The sequence below is a fragment of the Balaenoptera borealis genome, assembly GCF_965194805.1.
Source record: "Balaenoptera borealis genome assembly, chromosome: 7".
Lineage (NCBI taxonomy): Eukaryota > Metazoa > Chordata > Mammalia > Artiodactyla > Balaenopteridae > Balaenoptera > Balaenoptera borealis.
The window spans coordinates 77721744-77746490 of record NC_138864.1 but is presented as its reverse complement, the minus strand read 5'-3'; the positions used below and the strand labels follow the sequence as shown (position 1 = coordinate 77746490).

Genomic DNA, 24747 nt, shown 5'->3' with positions numbered 1-24747 from the left:
CATAGCAATATCAACTCCAGGAAATACAGTAAAAAGCATTTCTGTATCAGTTTCTTCCAATCCCTCCTCCCCATCACCCCAACTCCATCTGACAGTTTAGTTCCTAGAGCACTGATAAGGTCCCAAAAAACAGCTATATTACCCAAGACATGGCATCATAGCCTAGATCATGATACAGAAGTATAAGAATGGTTTGGTAAACATCAAACCTGACTTTTTGCTTCAAGTTTATAATTCAAAATTATCTAAAAAGTGAACACCTTTTGTAATAATCAAATTCTATCACAGTAAATTTTCACAGGAAGAACAAAGAGCCTCTCTTTTGTTAAAAAGGGAAGGCAATTCCCTAAAACTCATTAGAATACTCTTAAAGCCAAAGGAAAAACTTCAAGTTTATCTGAAATTCTGGCTCTTGGCTGAATCATTTAGATTTAGGGGTAGATTTTTATTTTTAATAAATGTATTAGAAAGAGTTGGAATGAAGAGTTGGTATGTGAACTTCAAACAATTCAGGAATGATTTTTCTTTCAAAATGGCTTTTAATTAAAATAGTCTTGCTAAAGAGGAGAGGAATACCTGCTTGAGAAAAAACAGAAATAATCAGTATCATCCCTCAGAATCACTGACATAGTTGAGGACTCCAAAAACGTAAGCCTTGACTTCTACTATGACAAGGGCTTACACCATAAATCAGAAATTAGTTAAGACTAAAAATCCCAACGTAGTCTTACTTTGGAAGTGCCACATGATTTCCTGCATCATTTTCACTCTTCAAGTCAACAGACGGCCTCCCACTTAAGCGGTTCTTTGGCCTGATGAAGGGTGACTGGTTTGATCTATGCCCCCACAAAGGAATGGGGCTTTTGAGGTTCCTGAGGACAAGCTGACCAGGATCCGATTTTTTTTCCTCACAGATGTCAGTGCTGGAAGTAAGTTTGCATTTTTCTGCAAATCCTTTCTTAGCCACCTCTTCCCCTATATCCACACTGCCATACTCAGCCTGAGCAATAACTGTTCCATCTTGATAGGCTGCTTTAATTCTCATTTTTATTTGTTTTTCAAAAATCAAGCTCCCCAAAAAGATTCTGCCCTAAGAAAGATAAAAAAAAGAAGACATAAACCAGCTACACCAACATGTTTTTCTCCACTTATTTTGTTTCTACCTAGTTTTTGCAACGATCGTGTTTCCTCACTCTGAAATCTCTATAAAAGTGGTCTTACCTTGTTGTTGGCTAAGTGCAAATATACTTCGGCATGTGTATGACTATATTCCAATTACACACTTGCTAAAATCCTTTCCAGAAGCAGAGCTGAGACCAGTATAGGCAGCCATATTTATACATTTTTAAATGTGTACCAATTAAATACCCTAGAATAATTTTTTTCAACCAAGCAGATTCTGTTGACATTTTGGCCCTAACTACATATAATGGTGCCCTGAGGAGCTACACCACATAAAAATGAGTTTTGGTATCTAGAAAAAGTGCTCAAATTCAACAAAACTTTAAAAATCATTTTAAAGGCCTAATCAGGTACTCTCATTTCAAAGTAAGACAAGAGCAGAAGCAGAAAACAGAAACTCAAAGCATAAAACATCAACAATTTTTTTAAAAAATCAACAAACTGCAATTATGGACTATGAGATGTTAGAAATTCCTAAATTAAAACTCTCTTAAATAGAATTTTGTCTGAGGGAGCAATACCTGTATAACTGGCATATGAGAAGACATGTGAGTAATTAGGTACTTGATAACATTTAATTATAGATTATTGATCCACAGCACTGAGCAAAGACATACCTAAAACATATTTAGAATTGAAGATATCTTGAGATTTAATTTTAATAAGAACTTGCTTACATCTCCAGAAATCTGAACTCCTAAAATTACTTTGATATGGTCCAATTTGATAATTATTCCTCTCTTCCCAAATTTCTCAAAGTTCCTTACCTAACTTTCATCCTATAGAGGAAATGAATCATTTCTCAGAATATATAAAGTATAAATTTGAGACAAAAATATCTTGTTTCATATCTTCCTTGGAATCCCTGATGTAATTAATCTTACGGGCCATAATCCTCTTAGGGAGAAGCTTTATTTTTAGCTATATTCCCACTAGGTAAATATGACAAACAATAAAGCTGATGCAAATAAAACCTAATAGGTAATCATACCAATAATAATCCAGGCAACACGAGCATAAAGAACAAATTAAAAACCAGAAAATACAAGCTAGTCACATTTAAAAAAAAAAAAAAGAAAGAAAGAAAAAAATTTTTCAAGGTACAAGAAACTAAATAATATTGATAGGGAGTAACTATTTCCTTTTTAACTATATGGTAGTATAGAGGGCAGAAGGGAGATCTATGTAGGAGTTCTTAACTTTTTCCATGCCATGGGCTCCTTTATCGATCTGGTGAACCCTTTGGAATCCTTCTTGGAAAATGTTTTTAAATGTATAACATAAACATAAGGAGAACTACAAAGAAAATTATTTCACCATGATATATTTTAAGCCCAGGTTAAGAACTCCTGAGCCTAAAAGGACGCATCTGAAAGGGTACAGGAGATTCAAAATACATAGGCTCAAGGATCACCAACCATCACTACCAAAAAGAAAAAAGAAAAAAGAATTTTTTTAATCCGCAAACCAAAATGACAAAGTATTTTAGGTTACCAAAAACACAGGTTTAATAAATTTTTCAAATCATAAAAATTTTAAATACACACATATTGAGATACTTGAATTCACCAAGAACACCAATATAGAAAGCAAAGATGGTCCAGAATGCATCACCAAAAAATGAGATCAAGCAGGCAAAGCTAACAAACTCAAAATATAATTCACTGAAATATATCTAAGATTTCGATCAATCAGAATATAGTTTTTAGTTAACCTCTTTCATAAAAAAAACCCTTAACTTCAACACTTAATGTTTAAAGTCTATCTAAAATTCAAGTATAACTTCCACCCCTAACCAATCTTAATGGAAGTGACAGTGTCTGAAAATTATTGCTGCAATATGTGAAATTCTTAATACTTAACACTTCAAGAAACTCTGTCCTTGGGCAACATATGAATTTAAGTGGAAATAAATCTACTTTTTACAAAAGTTTCAATTACCTAAAGCTGAATGTTCTAAAGGTATACTATTTAGAAATTTTTACACAGAAATCTGATTTTTAGACTTTTCTCTGAAGTCAAATTCTTTTTAGTTATGGTCATTAATCACAATTAGTACAAAACTGTTCAACCAGATTCTCCCTGAATCATATATAATTACAGGCAGAACCCTGAATTTGGAATAAAATCTGAGTTATCCTAAATTCTAACAAAACACTTTATTCAGAAATAGGAAAGCATCACTTGCTTTCTTAGTCTACCCAACCTTGTCTGGATATATTAGAAAACAGGTTAAAAGACCTTTAAACTGTTAAACCCATATTCCAATCTCTACCTCTCATTCCCTGACTCTACATGAAAATTTTCAAAGTAAGAAAAGCATTTAGGACATAATTTGATCTTCTTTGATCTTCAGCAATTTTTACCACCATTTTGAGTTTCAGTTTCAACTGTGCTTCAGCATAGGTGTGAAAGTGTTGGTTTAAAATGTGTTGAAAGTATTTCAGTGCCCAGGACACCCTCTTTTTTTTTTTTTTTAACTGAATCCCTACTTATCCATTCATCCATTCAAATGCTAGATAAACTGGATGCTCATCTAACACCTAACAGGCAGAAGCAGAGAGATTAGGCATAAAAAATGAATAAAATACTTGTCTCTACCAAGACAGTCTTGTCTCTACCAAGCTCACCATCTTGTGGGGGGAGGAAAAAAATTACACCTCTACATGCCTATACATTGAACTAAAACAGCTGCAGGAGAATGAATGGTGGGTATCAGCAAAGACTTCTTATAAGAAATTACATTTGAACCTTCAGCTGAGAATTAATGGCTAAACATGGACTTTCTAAGCAGAGGCACTCAAGAATAACCATTTCTTTCCAGAAAACATTCAGTTTGCTAATTAGTTCAACTCCAATGCATAGTCTTTTTATTGAATGTAAGCATGCAAATACAAATAATACCATCTATTAAGAATCTATGAAGCATATAAAACATTCTCAATACTGAAGTTTATTTCCTCAGTTCCAAAAATAAATTTTGGAAATGACATTTTCTTTGATTCATGTTTGTTTCAATCTACATATATTTTATATCATCTTACTACGAGAATAGCAATGGACTTGAGTTCTAGCCCTAGCTCAGCCCTAATTAGCTTTATGAGTTTAAATAAGTCATTTAATTGTTGTAGACCCAATTTCTTTATTTGCAAAACAATAAGATGAGAGCAGATGAATTCTAAGGTCTGTAAATTTAAGATTCCAAGGCTCTAGGCATGCAAGAAATTCAAAACAAGCCTCTACCTTGGTCAAAACATTTATATTAAAAAAAAAGTAATAAATTTTAGATTTTAAACCAAAAATTTAGGGTGTAATTTTACAATAATATCTATGCTTTACTCTATTTATGAGAATCTAAGTTTTATGTACAGAAACATTTCTTATAAGTAACTATAGTGCAGACAAAACTACACCCAATGACCTAAAAGATTCTAAAAACAACAAAAAGAGGCAAAGAGAAGGTTTTCAAATTTTACTGTTCCTTCTAGTACTGATTATTTTCAAATAAGTCATTGGAGCTGTTAAATATACAATACAAATCTGATTACTCTGCAATGTGATATTCCCTCAATGGCAGTATCAGCTATCAAAAGAACATCACTATTGCACAGGTTTAAAAGGAGGTAGGATTCTTGTTAAGACTACCCCTGAAATTATTAGAGGTCTTCCAGAATTAGGTTGCTAACCCAAAATTTAATGGAAATGAATACAAACAGTAGTCTAGATTAGCAGAACATCACTGCCAATTACTATATCGAACAGTATGAGCCTCTGCCAAAATGATACAACCTGATTAATTTACAACTCCACTAATTTCAAATTTGTGATATTTATCGCCAGGGCTAGATTAAAGAGCACTTTTATTTAATAAATACTTTCACAAAAGCAAAAAACAGAATAATTAGATTCATCATTCTCTCCATCATAAAAGAGACTATTCTTTGAAGCTTTCACATCAGAAGAAACTATTTACATTTATTATATGTGTGCGCATATACACACACACACATATATATCATATCAGTCTTATCTGATCAAGAATGTTTACCCAGCAAAGACGAGCACAAATATATTATTATACAATTGTCTGTGAGTTATTCTATAATTTCATATTTTCCATTAATTTATACAAGCTTTTACATCAAAGAAAATTAATGGATTTTTAGCACACTTGTATTGCATTTCCAGCACATAGTTTTACTTCTATTAGCAAAAATATTTACAATCTTTGACTTGCCTGATCAAACTGGGTAACTTCTTGGCCAGAAGGAATCTGTAGTCCCCAAAGTCTATACTTTTTGGCAACACTAGAAAATTGCAGATCCAAAGGAATCTCAGCTATATCAGATCGACTTAGAACTTCAGTATTTCCATAGTCAATATATCTCACCAGACACTGGAAAAAAAATGACAGAAATGCTAATACAGAACTTAGATTAAGTATCTCCAAAGAAACTACCCATTTGCTGCTTTCTGTTAACTACCTGTAAATCATGATAGCATTTTACCTGAAACTGACAAAATGCATTCAGAAATGAGAGCTCCAGCAATATCCTCAAAATACAGAAAATCTATAGTCCATGAGATCCCGAGGATTTCTATATTTGGTACTATTTCTAACAGTACCATTTCTCATTTTGATTTTTTTTAAACAACAGTATTTAAATAAACATAAATCTATGAAACTTATGACTCTCTCCTATCTCAAATGTTAAAATCAATCAACCTTCTTAAATTCAAGTTGGAAACAATAAAATCTGAAAATAAAGGCAAAGTTATGAAACTTTCTTTGATAAACTTAAGCCTACTCCAACTGTTAGATCTTGGAAATGAATCAAATTCACCCTTACCTCCAGCTCTATATCTGTATAGAAGGTAAAAAAGAAAAATAGTTTATTACAAGGTCAAAAGCTATCTTGCCCTTTAATTTAAAAAAGTTAAAGCTAAACCAAAAACAAACACAAAATATCATCTCCAGTTGTCAAACTGCGGAGAAAAGGTCTATTTCACTAAGATAAACCACTACCCATGACAGTAATAAATCACGAGATTTTTTTTAAAGATATTTGGAACATTACTCAAGGTGTTTCACCTTACCTTCTCATTACACCAAGAACAATATTTACAAAACATATATATTATAAAATATTTTAAGTCCAGGAAAGTAGACAGAAAAAAACAGTAAAAGAAACCCTACAGAGATGCTTTTACAGAGCCTGCAATGTGCAATTGCCACCAAACAGCTATTCAGAATCCTATCTCCACAAATTCCCTTAAAAATCTCCCACAATTTCACAACGTAAAAAACAAAATAGCTAAATGCAAAGAAAATTCATCACATTTAACCAAGGCGTGAGAAAGTGGCAAGCCAATCTTCATTATTAACAATATGCACATCAACTAAGTAAAAGATAACCATAACTTCAGGATCAATCAAATGTTCTTTTCCTACTCAATCTTAATAGAATGAAATTTTAAGTTACTCAGCAAGAATCAAACATAATTATTAAGAACTGAGGTACAAAGAACCAATTGGTCACCAAAAATAATCACAAATTATGTAATCTATTCTTGGATAATCTGGGGTGATTATACAACAACTTAAAATCAGAAGAATATTCCTGAATCTGACTTGTATTTTTTTAAGCAATTGATTTCTTTTGTGTTCTCTAAGGGGAAAAATTTATATTTTAATCAGTTTATAAGTTCATTCAACCATATTTTATTACTACTATGAATAAGCAATGAAGGACTAAATAAGCATCAAATTTTGGAACTAAAATAAATATTCCTCAGAGCAAAAAAATTGAACACTTGTTCCTGCCTTTTCATCACTGATGATTTTCAGTACTTTGCATCTGTACCAACATTTATCTTCAGAAAATAATCCTCCATAAATCTACAAAGAGAAAAAGAAAGTAAAATTATTTGGCATTTTAATGAATTTAATGCTAAGTAGATCAGAATAATAATTAGCAGAATTAAGGACTTAATATACATAAATAAGCATAATAACTTATTTTATTCTCATAACAACCCTATGAGGCAGGTACTTTGTTTTCACCATTATATGCCCAAAGTCATAAACTAGTTAGCAGCAGAACCAGGATTCAAATTCAGGCAACTGACTTCAGAGTCCATTATGTTTTTCTGCCTCTCCAAAAAAAAGGAGAGAGAAGACGAAAGACATAAAAACAGAAAACTCAAAAAAAGGCCCAAGCATCAAAGACTTAAAGTCATGCTGTTTTGATGTCTGAAGACATAATTGGTACAATTAATTGTTCTTAAAACACAAACATGCCAAGTACATGCCACTTAAGTCTAATTCTCAACCATGGTAGGATCCCTATGTCCAATCAGACAAGAAAGATTCTTACACTTTTTACTTTATACAGAAAGACTTCAGTGTTATTGTAAATATAAGCAAATAAATTACATTAGATAAAATCCTTAATACTGAATCTTCATATATTTTAAATTTATATTTTAATTTAATTATGTTTAATAGAGAACAAAGAGAAAAATTTACATACTTTAAGTCAGTGTCTCAACCTCAGCACTACTGACATTAGAGACAGGATAATTCCTTGGTGGGGGGATGGAGGCTGTCTTCTGTCATATGCGTTGTAGGATGTTTAGCAGCTTCCCCCCCTGGCCTCTACCTACAAGATGCCAATAGCACTCCCTCCAGTTGTGACAACCAAAAATGTCTCCACACATTGCCAAATGTCTCCTGGGGGTGGGAGTGGAAGATACAAAGTAACCCCAGGTTGATAACCACTTTAAATCATACATTCTCAATGGGAGAAATATTATCCCCATGGGAGTAAAAACTGGTTCTTGGAGCATGGAGGAGAATCTTAGATATTACAGTGGTTTGTAGTCCTCCAAAGTTCAACCCTACCTGACAACATAAATAGATATCCAGTGTATCTGTGGTGTTAAAAAATGTCTTGCAGAGAGGAGACCCATTAGGGAAAAAAATGCCTTAGAAGGGCATAATGAAAAAAAGGTTGAGGAGCATGGCTCTAGGTGATGGAGTATAAAATTAATTTTAAGTATATCACTCTGAACTAGGACAAATTCACAGATTTTAAAGCAAAAGGAATACAGAGGGTGAAATGTAAAAATCCTCAACTCCCCAAAGCAACAAAGTACAAATCAACTTAGACACACAAATGGATAGCTAAGAAAGCAAATGCTACAAAGGACAGGTGTGTTCAATTAGCACTTAACTCTGGTTCCCTCAGCTAACACTCACCAACTCAAGGGCAAGGGAGAGCACAAATGGCATGGTACCCTCTCCCAGCCATCTTACTTCATTTTTCAGCAAGCAAACAGGTTTAGTAGCAGAAATACCTGATCAACCGTCCTATCCAATTTCAAACCTTGCAAAAGATCACATTACCGTTACGATTTTGTAATATATACCAATGTAATTAACAATTCAATACAAGGCAAGTGACAGAAATGGTGTATCATTGTAACCCAGTCTAGGTAGGGGTGGGGATACCTCTAGAAATAGAGCTTGAACCCAACCAAACTGAGCAATCTAAAGTTCTTGACTCTGTTAGTGTGAATAATCACAACCACCATCATAAATACAAATCTATCCCAAATAGGTTTGTCTTGAGAGCACAGTCAGAACTATATAGTCATTCCCATTGTGCCTAGTCCCCATCTTCTCTCACGACTCCACAATTCACACCCCATGTCCTGACTACATGGTAAGAGGAAGAGGACTACTCAATCACTAAAGAAAATTTACACAGTATAATCCATTCACAGATAATCAGAGGTGGCTAAGTAATCATTTATAATGAGAGATCTATTACTGAAAATAGGTTGAATTTTTTGTGATGCAAGTAATTTATTCTGCATTCAACAGAGGAAAAACGGGTATGTCTTAACTCATAATACTATTAAACACAGTCACAGACTACAAGGATGTTTAAAAACAACCTAAAATCTTTACAAATTGCATTATCTTATCCATTCTGATGCTCAGCTCCAAGCTACAATCCTTTCTTCCTTCTAAATTTCTTCTTTTTATACTTTTCTATATATGTCATTGGCGTTTTAAATTATTTTTAAATAAAACTAAATAAAGGCACATTATTAAAAGAAAATCAAAGTATACCCAAAGAGGTAAAGAGTAAGACTTCCTTCCCAATACTCTTCCACATGCACCTCCTGAAAATAATTTTACATTTACACTAATTTCACATGTACACTATATGTTTATGCTTTTTTATTTACATAAATGAGTTCATTTTAAATATACTATTTTTCACCTAATTCCATATCAAAATACAGAACTCTATCTCCCTCATTTAAATAACCAGGGCTTGGGGCTGGGTGAGGCAAGCAAGGCACCCAGGGCACAAAATTTTTAAAGGGGAATTCACTCTGAGGTATCAACCCTGAACTTGCAAAAGTGCCTCCTTAAATTCAGTGCTTACCTTACCCTAGCTATCAGCCCCCAAAATGATTACTTAGTATTCCAAAATAAGGATCTACCACAGTTCATTAATTATTCCAATACAGGGTAACAGTTAAGAAGGTGGGCTCTGTGAGTTTAAATATTTGATCCACCTTTAACTAGCCGGTGATTTTCATAAAGTTATCCTAGCTGTGTCTCAATTTCCAAAAAAATAAAGTATAAAATAATAACATCTGCCTCACAGGGTTGCTGTGAGGATTAAATGAGTTAGTACAAATGAGTGAGGATTAAATGAGTTAGTAGCCAAGTATTTAGAACACTGTCTCTGTCTCACAAAGGGTAAGATTCAAATGCTAGCTATCATTATTATCACTACTACTACTACTGTAATATTGATATATTAAAGGATACTTAATCTCCACTTTTGCCTATTACAAATAATGCTACATTGAATATATCTGTACAAACATCTCTGAGTACTTTCTGTACTTAAATGTCTAAAGGGTAAATTCTTGGCAGAGAAACTGATGCAGCCAAGACTACAGGCCATTTACTATTTTGAAAAAGATGGTTAACACGCACATATAGTCATCTGATTTAAAGCAAAGATTCCAAGACAATTCAACAAAGAAAGGATTGTTATTTCAATAAATGGTGCTGATATAACTGGATATCGATATGGAAGAAAATTAATGTAACCTCTACTTCACATCATAACCAAAAATTTATTGGAGGTAAACCACAGCCCTAAATGCAAGAGGCAAAAACTTCTAGGGAAAAAACAAAATTGGAGAATATAGTCATGACCTTGGGGTAAGTGAAGAGATCTTATATAGGAAACAGAAAGCACAAACCAAAAAAGAAAAAATTAACAGATTTCAAATGTTATCAAGAATGTGAATAGGGAAGCCATACACTAGGAGAAGACAGTGGCAACACACATATAAGACAATGGACTCATATCCAGAATATATAAAGAACATGTGCAGTTGTCCCTTGGTATCCACAGGGGATTGGTCCCAGGACCCCCCTCAGACGCTAAAGTCCCTTATAAAAAATGGAACAGTATTTGCATATAACTTATACACATCCTCCCATAAAATTTAAATCATCTCTACATTACTTGTAATACTGAATACAATGTAATTGCTACATAAATAGTTGTAAATACAATGTAAATGCCATGTAAATAGTTGTCAGTACATAGCAAATTCAAATTTTGCTTTTTGGAACTTCCTGAAAATTTTTTGGAATGTTTTTGATCCACAATTGGATGAATCCATGGATGTGGAACCCATGGATATGGAGGGCCAACTGTATAGAACTTCCTACAAATCAATCTAGACAAACAACCTTGAAAACTGGGAAAAGATCTAAATAGGTACTTCACAAAACAGGATATCCAAATGGCTAATAAAACCTGAAAAGCATGCTTAAGCTTAGTACTCATCAGGAAAATGAAATTAAAATCACAAAATAACAATACACACCCACCAAAATGGCTAAAATTAGAAAGACTGACAATGAGAAGTGTTGGTGAGGACACAGAGGAACTGGAACTCTCATAGTTTGCTGGTAAGGATGCAAACTGGTTCAATACTTTTCCAAACTGATTGGCCAGTACCTACTATAGTGAAACATGCCTACCCTATGACTTGGCAATTTTACTCCTAGGTATATACAAAAAAGAAATAAGTTAAAATATCCATTAGAAGGCTTGTATAAGGATTTCATAGCAGTTTCATTCACAGTAGCCAAAAACTACAAACACTCCAAACGCCCATCAAAGGAGAACAGATAAATTTTGGTATACTTATACAGTGAAATACTGCACAGCTTGCAAAAGCACAAACACACAATAATATAGATGCACACAATAATATGGATAAATCTCAGAAATTACGTTGAACAAAAGAAGCCAGACATATACAAAAGAGTACATATTGTATAATTTACGAACAGGCAAATGAACCTATGGTGATAGAAGTCAGAATAATGATTACCTCTGTTAAGAGACTACTGACCAAGAATTGACTGAGAAGGGGCCTGAGGGAATTTTCTAGGGTGATAGAATTGTATCTTGATCTGGGTGATGATCACACAGATGCACAGATATGAAAAATTCATCAAGAGATTAAGAGATACACACTTCACTGTAAGTTATATGTCAATTAAAAAATATATGTACATATATATATTGTCCAACTGTTCTCCATAAGTATGTCTCTTACAAATTTTTATGAATCAGTGTCAAGGGCAAGGATTCTATTTTGTTCACCACTGTATACTCAATGCTTAACACAGTGCCCAGTACCTAGCAGATAGTTCATAAGTATTTTTGAAAAAGTAAACTTATTACGACTGTAGTTTATACAAATTCTAAAAACTTGCCTCTTCCTTTCAAATATATTAAAAATTCCAAAAACTATAAAATCTGAGACACAGGAAAGCTAATAAGAAAGACAGAATAATTATACCCAAGAATATGGCTCACCTTCTTTGGATCAAGATTCCCCAAAACTGAACTGGCATGGGGACAGACTTCAGACAGTGAACAACCAATCTTCATAATATCGTTATTTCTACTGATACTCTAGAAGAATAGATATAGTATAAGATTCAGTAAAATATTATTTGACAGTGTTATGCAAATGAGGGTTCTACTATGCATAATACTTAAAAGGTTTTGGAGTATTAGAAATTAAATCAATTCTTATGTCATTATTTTTTCATAATTCAAACAAGTTCTTTGTAAGAAATGGAACTAGGCTATAGAAAATTTTTACTTCCCGATGAGTTCAAATTACTTGGAATTCAAACTAAGATACCAAATATTATTAATATCATATTAAGAGGTAACTTTAAACAATTGTCTCTGGATTTTACTTTAGCTCTAATTGCTCAAAATAGATACCATATTTTGGTCAAATGACATGGGTCTTCTCACATATTTGTTGTTGTGTAAAGGAAACATGTAAAAACAATTTCAAAATGTACAGGTTCTCTGTATATAAATACTGTAATCTAGTTAGTAAATTTATTTCTCACAGGGGCATAGGTTAACAATTTTGAAACTACTTTAGGTATATACTAGGACTGAACAAGTTAAGTAAATATGTTCTAGATAATGAAAGCAGGGAGAGAGAAATTACAAATAAGGAAGGCTAGAATGAACCTGCAGTGTTAGATTACAATTGGGAAGTATCAGTATGAACTTGTGTGTGTGTGTGTGTGTGTGTGTGTATACACACACACACACATATACACAAACACACATATATGTGTGTGCATGTGTGTGTATACATATGTTTGTGTGTTAATATATGCATATATGAAAGAGACACAGAGATACAGATGTGTATATGTGTTAGTTATATATATATTTGTATTTATATAGTATATTTATAAATATATATATAGTTCCTATCTCTGTCCGCTGAGAGAGCCTAGAAGCAATGACACTCAGGTAGCAATAAGCACACCTAGTGCCCAGATCTTGATTTTTAAACACCATTCTCCATTAAAAGGAACAAGAGTTCTTTGGAGAGTGGTTGAATCCAGGGCTAGGACAGGGAAATAAAAGATGATCCTGGAACATCTGGTGATGCCAGAAAGTCAAGAAATATTCAAAAAAAGAATGGGTGCATTTTAAAGGATACAGTAGCCAATGTGAACAATCTCCTATTGGTCAAAGCTGGAACAATTTAAACAACAAAATAAATGACAGTATGGGATTATAATCCATGGAATAAATACCCATGGATTTATATTAATATAAATAATTGAATAAATAAATACATAAATGCTGGAGAGGAAACAGCTCTTCCTTAAAGAGGAATTCCAATTAATAAATGTAGAAGGAATGAGGAAAATAGAAAACCATCATTAGGCAAAGGCCATAGCAATAAATAAAAAATTCGTGGGTAAAAAGTTTAAGAGAAACAAGATTAGATAGTCTCAATGCATCTCACTCTAAAACACTTATTACTTACAAAAGGAAAAACAGTAACTTTACAACTGAGAAACCCAGCAGTTACCACCTTAACCAAGTGGATCAAGGTTAACATCATCAATAGTGAAATATAACAACATCATAAATCCCCAATATGACGTACTTTCAGTACACATCACTCCTGTAGTACTACTGCCAATCTATTTATGAGAAATCATAAACAAATACAAACTGACCAGAATTCATTAAAAATGTCAAAATCATGAAAAATATGTATAAATAAAGGAACTATCAAAAGTTGGAAGAGACTAAGGATACATGACAACTAAATATAATGTGGGATCCTGAATTAGATCCTGTAATAGAAACAAAAAAAAAGGCGGGGGGGGGGGGGGCGGGGAACTGGTGGAATTTGAATAAGAGCTGTAGTTAAGATTTAACAGCATTGTACTAATGTTAATTTCCTGACTTTGACCATTGTACTTTGGTTATGTAAAATGTTAGCAACAAGGAAAGCTAGGTGAAGGGTATAAAGAAATTAATTTTACAACTTTCCTGTAAGTCTAAAGTTATTTCAAAGTAAACTGTTAAATATATATATATATGTTCTTTAAAAATATACCAATAACATGAAGTCAGAAAGAGAAAAACAAATATTGTATATTAACGCATATATGTGGAATCTAGAAAAATGGTACAGATGAACCGGTTTGCAAGGCAGAAATAAAGACACAGATGTAGAGAACAAACGTATGGACACCAAAGGGGGAAAGCGGGGGGCGGAGGGAGGGTGGGAGGGGGGGATGAACTGGTAGATTGGGATTGACATGTATACACTAATATGTATAAAATAGATAACCAATAAGAACCTACTGTATTAAAAAAATAAATAAAATTCAAAAACACAGAAACAAAATTAAAAAAATCTATATCAATACCATATTCAATAAGGCTAGAAAGAACATGATTATCTCTGTAACTGAAAATAAACTCTGAAAGAGCAGTTCAAACGACATCATGATGAATATAAGTATTGATAAACAGCAAAAATGGGAAGTGAATTTAAACTGACCCCAAGACACACTTGAAGCAGCCTTTGTAAATAAACTCCTGGAATGAGCTCTCTAAAGTTCAAAATACACCGAAGTATTTTACATAATTAGATTTTGTAGGTATACGGACTAGCATAAACAGAAGCTCTTTTTCTCAAAGGTCAAATACTTAAGATTCCTTCAACTGCCACTCATCAAACTAGGCCTACCAAAAATTCTGAAGTGTTTCATGTAAATGGCTTAAATGGCAGAAATCCATAGTGGTAGAAACACAGAGACTATGTGTGAGCAAACCTTCATCTTGACCTGCCTCCACGTGTTTCTAAATCTCTATTTACTCTTCATCTACACCCTATCCCAACCTAATCAAATGTTAAAATTTGCATCTTTTTTTTCCTGCCATATTCTTTCTGTAGGATTACTATTTTATTGTTGCCCTTCCTGTTACACAGAATGTACACAACTGGTGTTAAAAAGTACAATACATTCTACAGCTGAGCACCACTTTCTGTAACTGAACAGGCAAAGAAATTATACTGAACATCAGCATCTGGCAGTATTTTTCAGAAAAAAAAAAAGTGTCTAAAGTGGGTTTAAATTGATTAACACTATTAAATCACTTCTAATATTTGATATTATATGATTCAATACAGCCATACAATTACATAAAATGTGTTAACATCAAAGAATACAACCAAAATTAAGATAGCAAACAAAGCCTATATAACTTTTTTTTAACAGAAAATACTCTTGAAACCTGCATGTAACTGCCCATTCTTTTAAAGAAAACCTACTTAAAGCAAAATTATCAACCTCCAGAAAAATCACACACACTAAGCCTATCCCCATAAAGTGTACAAAATGCACACTTGAAAAATACAAAATTAAAACTGTAAGCAACAGGTGAGCTGCATATTTATAAGAATGTGAAAAGAAGTCCTCCCAGTTTTAGCACTGTTGTATAAAGAACTGTCTTTTGATGTGAAATTCATGAATTGTCCTCCTGTTGGGACCACACTTTACAAAAATACATTTTTGAAACGAGATTACAGAGCAAGATAGAGCATCTTAGCAATGGCATCTTACTAAAGTATTTTTCTTTGATTTTTACTACTTTATCAAAATATATCAAAATTTTATCAAACATCAAAAGATGTCCCTTAGATATGTAGGATTCATTTTTAAAATTCTTGCCTAGAAACAATATACAAAGGAGAAGCATATTCACTCCCAATCACACTCCTGAAAGAAGATTCTCAAGGTTGAGAAGGGTCTTCTTTTTCTCACTGGTTGTTTTTGGCCTTAGCATGTGTTAAGATGTGAGATTTCAGGTTAGTCGACTGAGCAAACTTATTACAACCATCGAAGGGGCACATACAGGGCGTGTCTCCGGTATGGATTCACACATGTGTGCACAAACAATTTGCTTCTCGAAAAAAATCATTCGATTCATATGGACGCCTTAGCAGTTTTCACTTCATCTTTTCATCCAATTAAGACATTTTTCCTCACTTTTTCAAATATGTTTAAATTTCTACAGGGGCCTCAACTTCACGGTTGAAATCAGAGGTTGGTAAATTATGGGCTCTCCTACCTGTTTTGGTAAATAAAATTTTAATAGATCACAGCTATATGTATTTATTTATGTATTGTCTATGGCTGCCTTTGCACTACAATGGCAGCTTTTGTAGAGCTGAACAGTTGCAAAAGAGACCCACAAACCTTAAAATATTTACTATCTAATATTTCACAGAAAAAGTTTGCTGACTCCTGGTTTAAATCATAGTTCCAAATTCAAGCAACAGCTTCACATAAAGGTCAATAAAAATCAAAGTCTAGAGCTGCAATGACCAATACAATAGCCAATTCTTACTTGAAAATATGGCTAGTCTGATTTAAGTTGTGCTGTAAATCTAAAATATACACTGGATATGAAAAAAAGGAAAATAAACTATCTTGGTAACATTTATATTGATTATATTTTGAAATGATATTTTGGATATGCTGAGTTACATAAAACATATTTATTAAAATCAATTTTGCCCATTTCTTTTTACTTTTTTATGTGTCTGCTAAATTTTAAATTACTTATATGGCTCACATTATATTTCTACCAGACAGTGCTGGTCTGAAAATCTTATTTAAGATAATAAATGTTTTTCCTATATAATGAGCTTAAAAATATCATTTATCATCCAACCTGGGACACTGTTGAGAGGAACACAGGTGCTATTAATGCAGAGACAATGGGCATTGAACCAGAACATTGTGGGCAACCTTTAGAAAATATGTTCATAAGCAGAGATACAAATTTGCCAAAATTTTTCTATGACTATCAGCCTTCTAAAATGTTTTCTATATAGATTTAAGAACACTGAGTTAATCGTATGTCTTCTATAACCTTTCTTCTCATAAATCCTATTTCCCACATTGCCAACTCACTCTACCCGTACAAAAAGGAGTTCTCAGGCCGTAGAAGTACAGAGAAATGTTATTCCCTTCCCTCCCATATCATGTAGTTCACAAAATTAAAAATTAGTGAGTAATTGTGTACCTCTGAGGGATTCACCTTTTAAATTCTGGAACATAAGCACTTTGGTGCTTTGCTTTGTATTTAAAACTGAGTAAACTTATCTGTCTTGAAGCATGCCAATGTAAAATTATAAATGTTCCATTAGTACTTCCAATTATATGATGAGAAAAACATTGTACCTCAAATTCAAAATTAAGCCAATAGAAAAAAATGACTGAAATTTTAAAACTTAGTATCACTTAAGAAACAATCTTATCAGAGACCTCTAGATGGGGCTGTAACTTCAGAAATACAACAGTTTTTCAGCATCTTCAGTAATTGATGCAGCCTAGATGTGTTAAATTGAATGTAATTCTAAAACCACAACTACAATTTTGCTGTTTTCTTTTTTAACTCAGTGTATTATGAGCCTACTACTCATAATTCTGGTATTAAGTTCCAGCTGTAACCATTTGTCTTCTAATAATGCCTTGTGTTAAATAATGTTCAATAAAAATTAAGCATTGAGAATAACAATGATATATATACATTACAGGGTTTTTATTTTTGTTTTTGTTGGGGAGGTCCTGGATTAGTGGAGGAAAGGGTGGGAGAGGAAATCAACCAGGCTACTATTTACCTGGGCCCAAAACGTTACTGCATCTTCTACATGACTTCCAACCACATCTTCAACTAAAACCAAATCACAATGCAAAGAAAATTAGAAATTAATCAAGATCATCTAGCTCTTACAATCAAAAATAATTTTTAGTGTCAGTACCTTTACTGTAATGTACTTCTTCATCCATTTGGACAATTCCTGAAAAACTAAAACAATTTAATACTTTGAATTAGGTTCTATTAATCTGTCCATTAACACTGAATAAAGACTAAACCATATAATGTCCAAATTCCTCCAAGTATGTTTTGTCCTAAGTTATCAAAATTTAAATTCTATATTAAAAACAACCCCAAAGATATTTTCTTCAATAATTGTTTTGAGTATATTGTATTTTGCAATTTTATCATACGCAATTTCTATCTTTGAAATTATCTCCTTAGCCAAACCTTTACAAATTTACCTTGAAGGGTATAATTCATGCACACTTTGATCAGTTACATAAATACTTCAGAACAATGTGCATACTCTTTTAAAATAATTGATGCCCTCCCCAAACATGAGTAGGACTTCCATAATCTAAACAAAAAGAAACACTACAAACATATGTAAAACAAATGCTTCCGACTGGTATTTAATTTTTAAATAAACATATCCATTTTACTTAAAAGGCATAGTTGTTTCTGCTTTTGAAGATACCCTGCATTTAAAAACTGCAAAATGAATCAAACTTTACAATACCTTCAAACATAATTTTCATTAAATAATTTGCTTTCCCAACTGCAAAATATTTCAAGATAAATGTCTACTAGTTTATAATTTTATCCTTAAAACACCAGAAGATTGCACTTTACATGCATAAATGTTAGTTTTTTGAAGGAAATGGAAAACAATAAATTTTTTTAAAGAAATTTAAGAGTTAACTATACATCACTACACCAAAGCTCCAAATACTCTCCCAACTATGGGGAAAAAAGTTAACCCTATGGGGGGGGAGGGGGGAAGGTCATAAAAATTATTTTTTAAACTTTATTCTTATTTTTGTTACAACTGTAAAAAAATTTTTTCGCATACACTAACTAGGATCAACACATCTTTAAAAGAAAGATTCTTCCTCAAATATTGGCCAAAAGTAATTTTTAAATTGAGCAAAAAGTTGTAAAATCAAGTTGAAATCTGTTCAGGGAGACTATATTTCACTGGAAGGCACTGGCTTAAACTTAGTAAAAATGAAAATGTTTACTTTGGAAATCGCACCACACGATCTAAAAAGCCACTGCTAGAATAATGTTTAAACCTTACTTTTAAAGGGGTCAAAAAAGACTTTTTCACATGGTTATGAAGGAAGTGATGCTGCACCCACTTTCTGCAAACCTGGATTACCAAACGGCACTTCCAATTCACATCGAGAGTTTGGAATAAGTAAGTCTAGGTCGTTTCTTAACACCTATTTTAGGAGGGATTTCGAAGTTTAAACGGCACGTAGTTTGCGGGAAGAGAAAATTCTACCCGACAAGAGGCCTGCAGGTCCCTGTCTTCACCCAGAACACGCAGGTCTCAGTTATCTGCAGGCCGGCTTCGCCTCCCGGCACCACACTCAGCAACTGGGGCGCCTGTCACCCTCAGAAGTGGGCCGGCGGCTCGGAGACCCAGAAGGCCAGGAAACGGGCCGCGCCCATACTGGTCAGCCCTAAAAGACCACCAGGGGTGACAATACGGTCCCTGAAGCAGCCACCATCGAACCTACCAAAAAGACTCCTACTGACCTCGCACTGCTCACCAGAGAAGTTCTAGAAAAGTGCCCCTGGCCCCACATGCCTGGCCCTCAGCCCTCTATCCCAAGGCCGTGGCTCGCCGTCAGCCCGCCGTCAGCCCGGCAGTGGCGCATGTGCAGAGGCTTACCTCACGTGCCCCGGCCACTCTGGCCCCACACTGCGCTTGCGCGATCGTCGCTGCGCCTTCATACTGGCTTGGCGCGAGCCGGTGCCGCGCTCACGTGACCACCAAAGCCTGGGGGCCTAGGGCGGGGCGTGATGGCTGAGGCCAGGCACCCAGAGGGCCGCGCACGGAGACTGCGCTGGCAAGATTTATGGGCCGGTATTCCCAGCACCTGCGGGCTAATGGCTGCTTCTTTAACAAGGCTTCAAATAATGACATAAGGCTTGGATTTTGTGGCCTTTCCTAATTTGTACACGGTGATTAAAATTTTAAAGCAGCCAAGTAAGAAGAATCCCGGCATTCTTTTTTTACAGGTGGAAAGGAGAAAATGACTTTGGTTAATGAAAATGTGGTTTTCAGATTCGTAGCTTTACAAGCATTTCTCAGTCCAGCCTAGCGTCAGATCTCTCTCTTGTGTTGCAGCGTTTTTCACGACATTAAGGGGGAAAAACTAATATAGCTTATCTATCCAGTTATAAGCAGATATTACCCTTTGTGGCAAACCTTGCATAACAGTAGAAAATTATCTCCATTAATTTTTAACAGCTTGATTGAAGTATAATTAATATACAATAAGCTGCAGGTATTAAAAGTACATACTTAGATGACCGAACATACTATATACTGCTGCAGTCATCCTCACTGTTAAGAAAGATAGCAGTCATTTCCTTTACCCCCCCCCCCAAAAGTTTCCTCATGCCTTTTTATAGTACTTGGCTCCCCATGACTACCCCAAAGAACAGATTCTGCTTTCTGTCACCATACGTAAGTTTGCATTTTCTAGAACTGGATGTTAATGAAATCATACAATATGTCCATTTTCTCTGTTTTCTTTCATTCAGCATAATTATTTTGAGATTCATCCATTTTTTCACATGTATCAATAGTTCGTTGCTCCTTATTGCTAAGTACTATTCCACTGATACCAACTGTGGGGTTTTAGTAGATACCCTTTATCAGATTGAAGAAATTACCTTCTAAGTTTGCTGAGAGTTTTTATCACGAATGTATATTCAGTTTTGTCAAATACTCCATCTATTGTGATGATCATGTGGTTCTTTTTTAGTTAATATGATGAATTACATTGGCTAATTTTCAAATGTTAAACCAACCTTGCACCTCTTGGATAAAACCCACTTGGTCATGATGTATTATCCTTTTTATATATTCTTGTATTAGATTTGCTAAAATGTTAAGAATTTTTGCATCTATGTTCAAGAGGGATATTGGTCTGAAATTTTCTTTTCTTGTAATGTCTTTGTCTGGTTTTGATACAGAGCAATACTGGCCACATAGAATGAGTTGTAAAGAATTCCTAACTTCAGTTTTCTGGAAAAGTCTGTATAGAATTGGTAATCTTTGTTCCTTAAATATTTGGTAAAATTCACAGTGCAGCCACCTGGGCCTGGAATTTTCTTTGTGGCAATGTTATTAACCACAAATTCAGTTTCTTTAATTGATACATAGGCTAATCAGCATATAATAGATATAGGGCTAATCATCTATTATCTATTTATTATTGAATGAACTTCATAGTTTGTGTCTTTCAAGGAATTTATCCATTTCATCCAAGCTGTCAAATTCATTGGCATGAAGTTGTTTATAACATTCCTTTATTATCCTTTTAATATCTGTAGAATCTATAGTGATATCACCACTCTTGTTCCTAATGTTGGTGAATTGTCTGCTCTCTTTATCTTTTGCTGATCCATCTAGCTAGAGGTTTATCAATTTTGTCTTCTCAAAAAAAAACCCAGCATTTGGTTTTATTCATTTTCTCTATTACTTCTCTGTTTTCTATTTCTATTTCTGCTCTGATCTTTATTATTTCCTTTTTCCTATTTATTTTAATTTTCATTTTCTCTTCTTCCTCTAGTTTCTTAAGGTGAAAGCTGAGGTCACTGATTTGAAATCTCCTTTTCTGGTATAGGCATTTGGTGCTGTAAATTTCCCTCTAAGTACTGCTTTAGCTGAATCACACACATATTTTTATGTTTTCATTCTCATTCCATTAAAAGTACTTTGATTCCTCTTCTAATTTTTTTCTTTGACCCATGGATTATTTAGACACATGTTATATAAGTTTCAAATATTTGGAGATGTCCCAAATATTGGGACACCTTGTTTTGATTTCTAATTTAATTCCATTGCTGTCAGAGGACATAAATTACCATCTGAATCATCTTAAAAATATTGAGACTTGTTTTATGGCCTAGAATATAGTCAATCTTAGTAAATGTTCCATGTGCACTAAAAAAAGAAAAAAGAATGTGTACAGCAGTTCTCCCTTATCCATGGTTTCACTTTCCACAGTTTCAGTTACCCATGGTCAACCAGGGTTTGAAAATATTAAATGGAAAATTCCAAAAATAAACAATTATAAGTATTAAATTGTGCACCCATCTGAGTAAGTATGATGAAACCCTACACTCTCCTGCTTCATACTGCCCTGGATCCCCAACCATTGACACTGTCTGCTCCTAACATCCAACCACTGACATCATCATGGACTGATGACCCACAATCACCCAAAGTAGATGACCTTCCTTCTGACATATCTTCAGAAAGTCAATAGTAGCCCAATGCTACATCACAATGCCTATGCCATTCACTTCACTTCATCTAATCATGTAGCCATTGTATCATCTCACATCATCACGAGAAGAAATGTGGCTACAGTACAATAAGATATTGTGAGAGAAAATTTTTATCACATAATTTTTTTATAGTATATTGTTATAATTGTTCTATTTTGTTAGTTATTATTGTTAATCTCTTACTGTGCCTAATTTATACATTAAACTTTATCATAGGTATGTATGTATAGAAAAAATGTAATATTTATAGGGTTTGGTACCATCTACGGTTTCAAGAATCCACTAGGGTTCTTGGAACATATCGACCAGGGCTAAGGGGGGACTACTGTATTCTGCTGTCATTAGGTTGCGTGTTCTATAAATGTCACTTAGGTCAAGTTGGTTAATAGTTGTTCAGGTCTTCTATATCCCTACTGACTTTATATCTACATAACCCATTGGTTAGGGAGGCCCTTAGGTCATTAACTCTGACTCAAGCCTCCAGCACCTGAGAAGCATCTAGGGCAAAAAGCAAGATCTAAGTTGATCTATCCCAATTATATATATTTAAGAACTGTAGAAATAATGAGTGTGGCCAGACCCACTGTACCCACTGAGATGGACTTCGGCCAGGACTTCATTTATCATTGGGCTTCCATAAAACCAGAGGACCATAATGGTGTTTTGGGTCCTTTGGGATCCATATCAGCTCAGATCCTGTCCAATAGTCCTTGGTTTAAAAATCTCAATATTCCTCTTTCTCCACTGCATAGTTACCCTGGTAAATGGTGTTAAATGACTGACCCTTTGGGGAAGCATCAAGGGGATGTTTATCATATATACTTGAGAATCCTTCCTCAAAGGGATCTGGGCTTTCCCTTCCATCAATGGGCTCTAGATCTGAACTGCCTTAGATTCAGAAATTGAGTGAGGAACCGTGGTTATACAAGTCAAATAACATCCTAATCAGCTGTGCTTCTATCTTTCCCCTTGGAACATCATGATCTTAACCTTCTTCACAGGTCCATGCCTTCGTACCTATTAATTATGTCCATTGGGCCTCTGACAGTTAAGTTCCACAACCTGGCCTTTGACATTTCTGCATCCCATCATCTACACTTATATAAAGGAGCCCAGTATCATGGCAGCATCTTCTACCATCAACTCTACCCTGCAGAGGTTAGTCACTGCCAAACTTCCGTGTTGCCAATATATGCTTCACCATTACATTTCTTATTGCCTTAGTTACAAGCATCATCTGAGCCTTCCCAAAGAAAAGTCACGTGGTAGCTTCTCCAGTTTTAAACAACGAATCCATTCTAACACTGCTGTTTTCCTGAGCTTTCTGACCCCTTCCTCAATACTATGCCAAATAACTTCTGGCATTTCTACCATATCTTCCATATGCTATCGTAGCAATGTGTTAGGACCAACTCCAGATACCCTTGCCAGGACATTAAAGCCTGAGTCATGAGTAAGTGCTACGATGTCACTCTTTCCTGTCAAGCCTTATATTCCACTCCCTGATCCAACACCCTCAAGATCTATTCCCAAACATGTTTCCTAGGTCCCTGCCAGTACATTTAGACCAGAACCTGCAGTTCATGCAGATTGTAACCTATCCTCCTATAGGAAGGACTGTATATCTGCTCTAAGAGTATGCTGAGATCTGATCCTAGTTATCAGTTTAGAGTCAATGAGGCATAGCAGGGATGGGTCTTAAGGAGAACAAGTATTATCTTGCAATGCAAGTGCCTCAAATAGGCTTTGCAGGATCTCCAGGCAAGTGCAGGCTGCTCTCCTCTAGCTATGTGGAGGAGACTGCTTCGGCCAGCTCAAAGGTTCAGGAAAACCTGAGGGTTCAATATTTCTCAGTCTCACCAACACATGTCCCCATTGCATGTTTCAGGGTTCCTTTTCCTGTAGGCATGCTAAGTTTGGTGGAGGAAATGATCAAGGCTGTGCATTCAGTTTCCTTTGCAGCCTTGCCACCTTTACTATTAAATTTGGGCTGGAATGTCAGCACAGACAGCCTACATCCGCATGAGATGAGATTTTTCTTGAAAGGTGCTGTTGAGGCACTCTGGTTTCCGCAGCATGCCTTAAGTAGCTAACATGAACCTATGCCATTTTCTTTTTTCAAGGTTTCCAAAGCAGTTAACAATGGCTAAAGAACACCTCCATCTTTATAATTTCCGTTAGTCCCATTCCACAGTAATGTCACTGCTACGGTATAACCTAACACTTCACCTTCCCCCTGCTATTTATGCAAATCCACTACAGTAACTGTGATGCATCTACATGCCAGGGGTTATCACTACCCCGCTTACCACCAGCTATGGGTCTTTATTGTCATCTTTTCAATGAATATTGCAGTCACAGAATCCCATCCTGAGGGTTTGCTTTTTAAGGCCATTCCTGATACCCATCATAGCCTGGGTTTACCCCTCACAAAAAAGCAAAGCCTAAGACA

General features: G+C 34.6%; 1 protein-coding gene across 1 annotated transcript in view; it reads right to left on the bottom strand.

Moving 5' to 3' along the window:
* STK31 (serine/threonine kinase 31) overlaps positions 1 to 24678 on the bottom strand; it is a gene marked incomplete at its 3' end in the record, with an annotated part of 94148 nt that extends 69470 nt beyond the window's left edge. The window contains 7 exon segments of the mRNA XM_082400428.1: positions 732 to 1090; positions 5420 to 5578; positions 7007 to 7081; positions 12120 to 12218; positions 17782 to 17834; positions 17923 to 17969; positions 19663 to 24678. Of these exon segments, the coding sequence (XP_082256554.1) occupies positions 732 to 1090; positions 5420 to 5578; positions 7007 to 7081; positions 12120 to 12218; positions 17782 to 17834; positions 17923 to 17969; positions 19663 to 19724 (854 nt within the window). The 5' untranslated portion in view covers positions 19725 to 24678.
* Between the last annotated feature and the right edge of the window lie 69 nt (positions 24679 to 24747).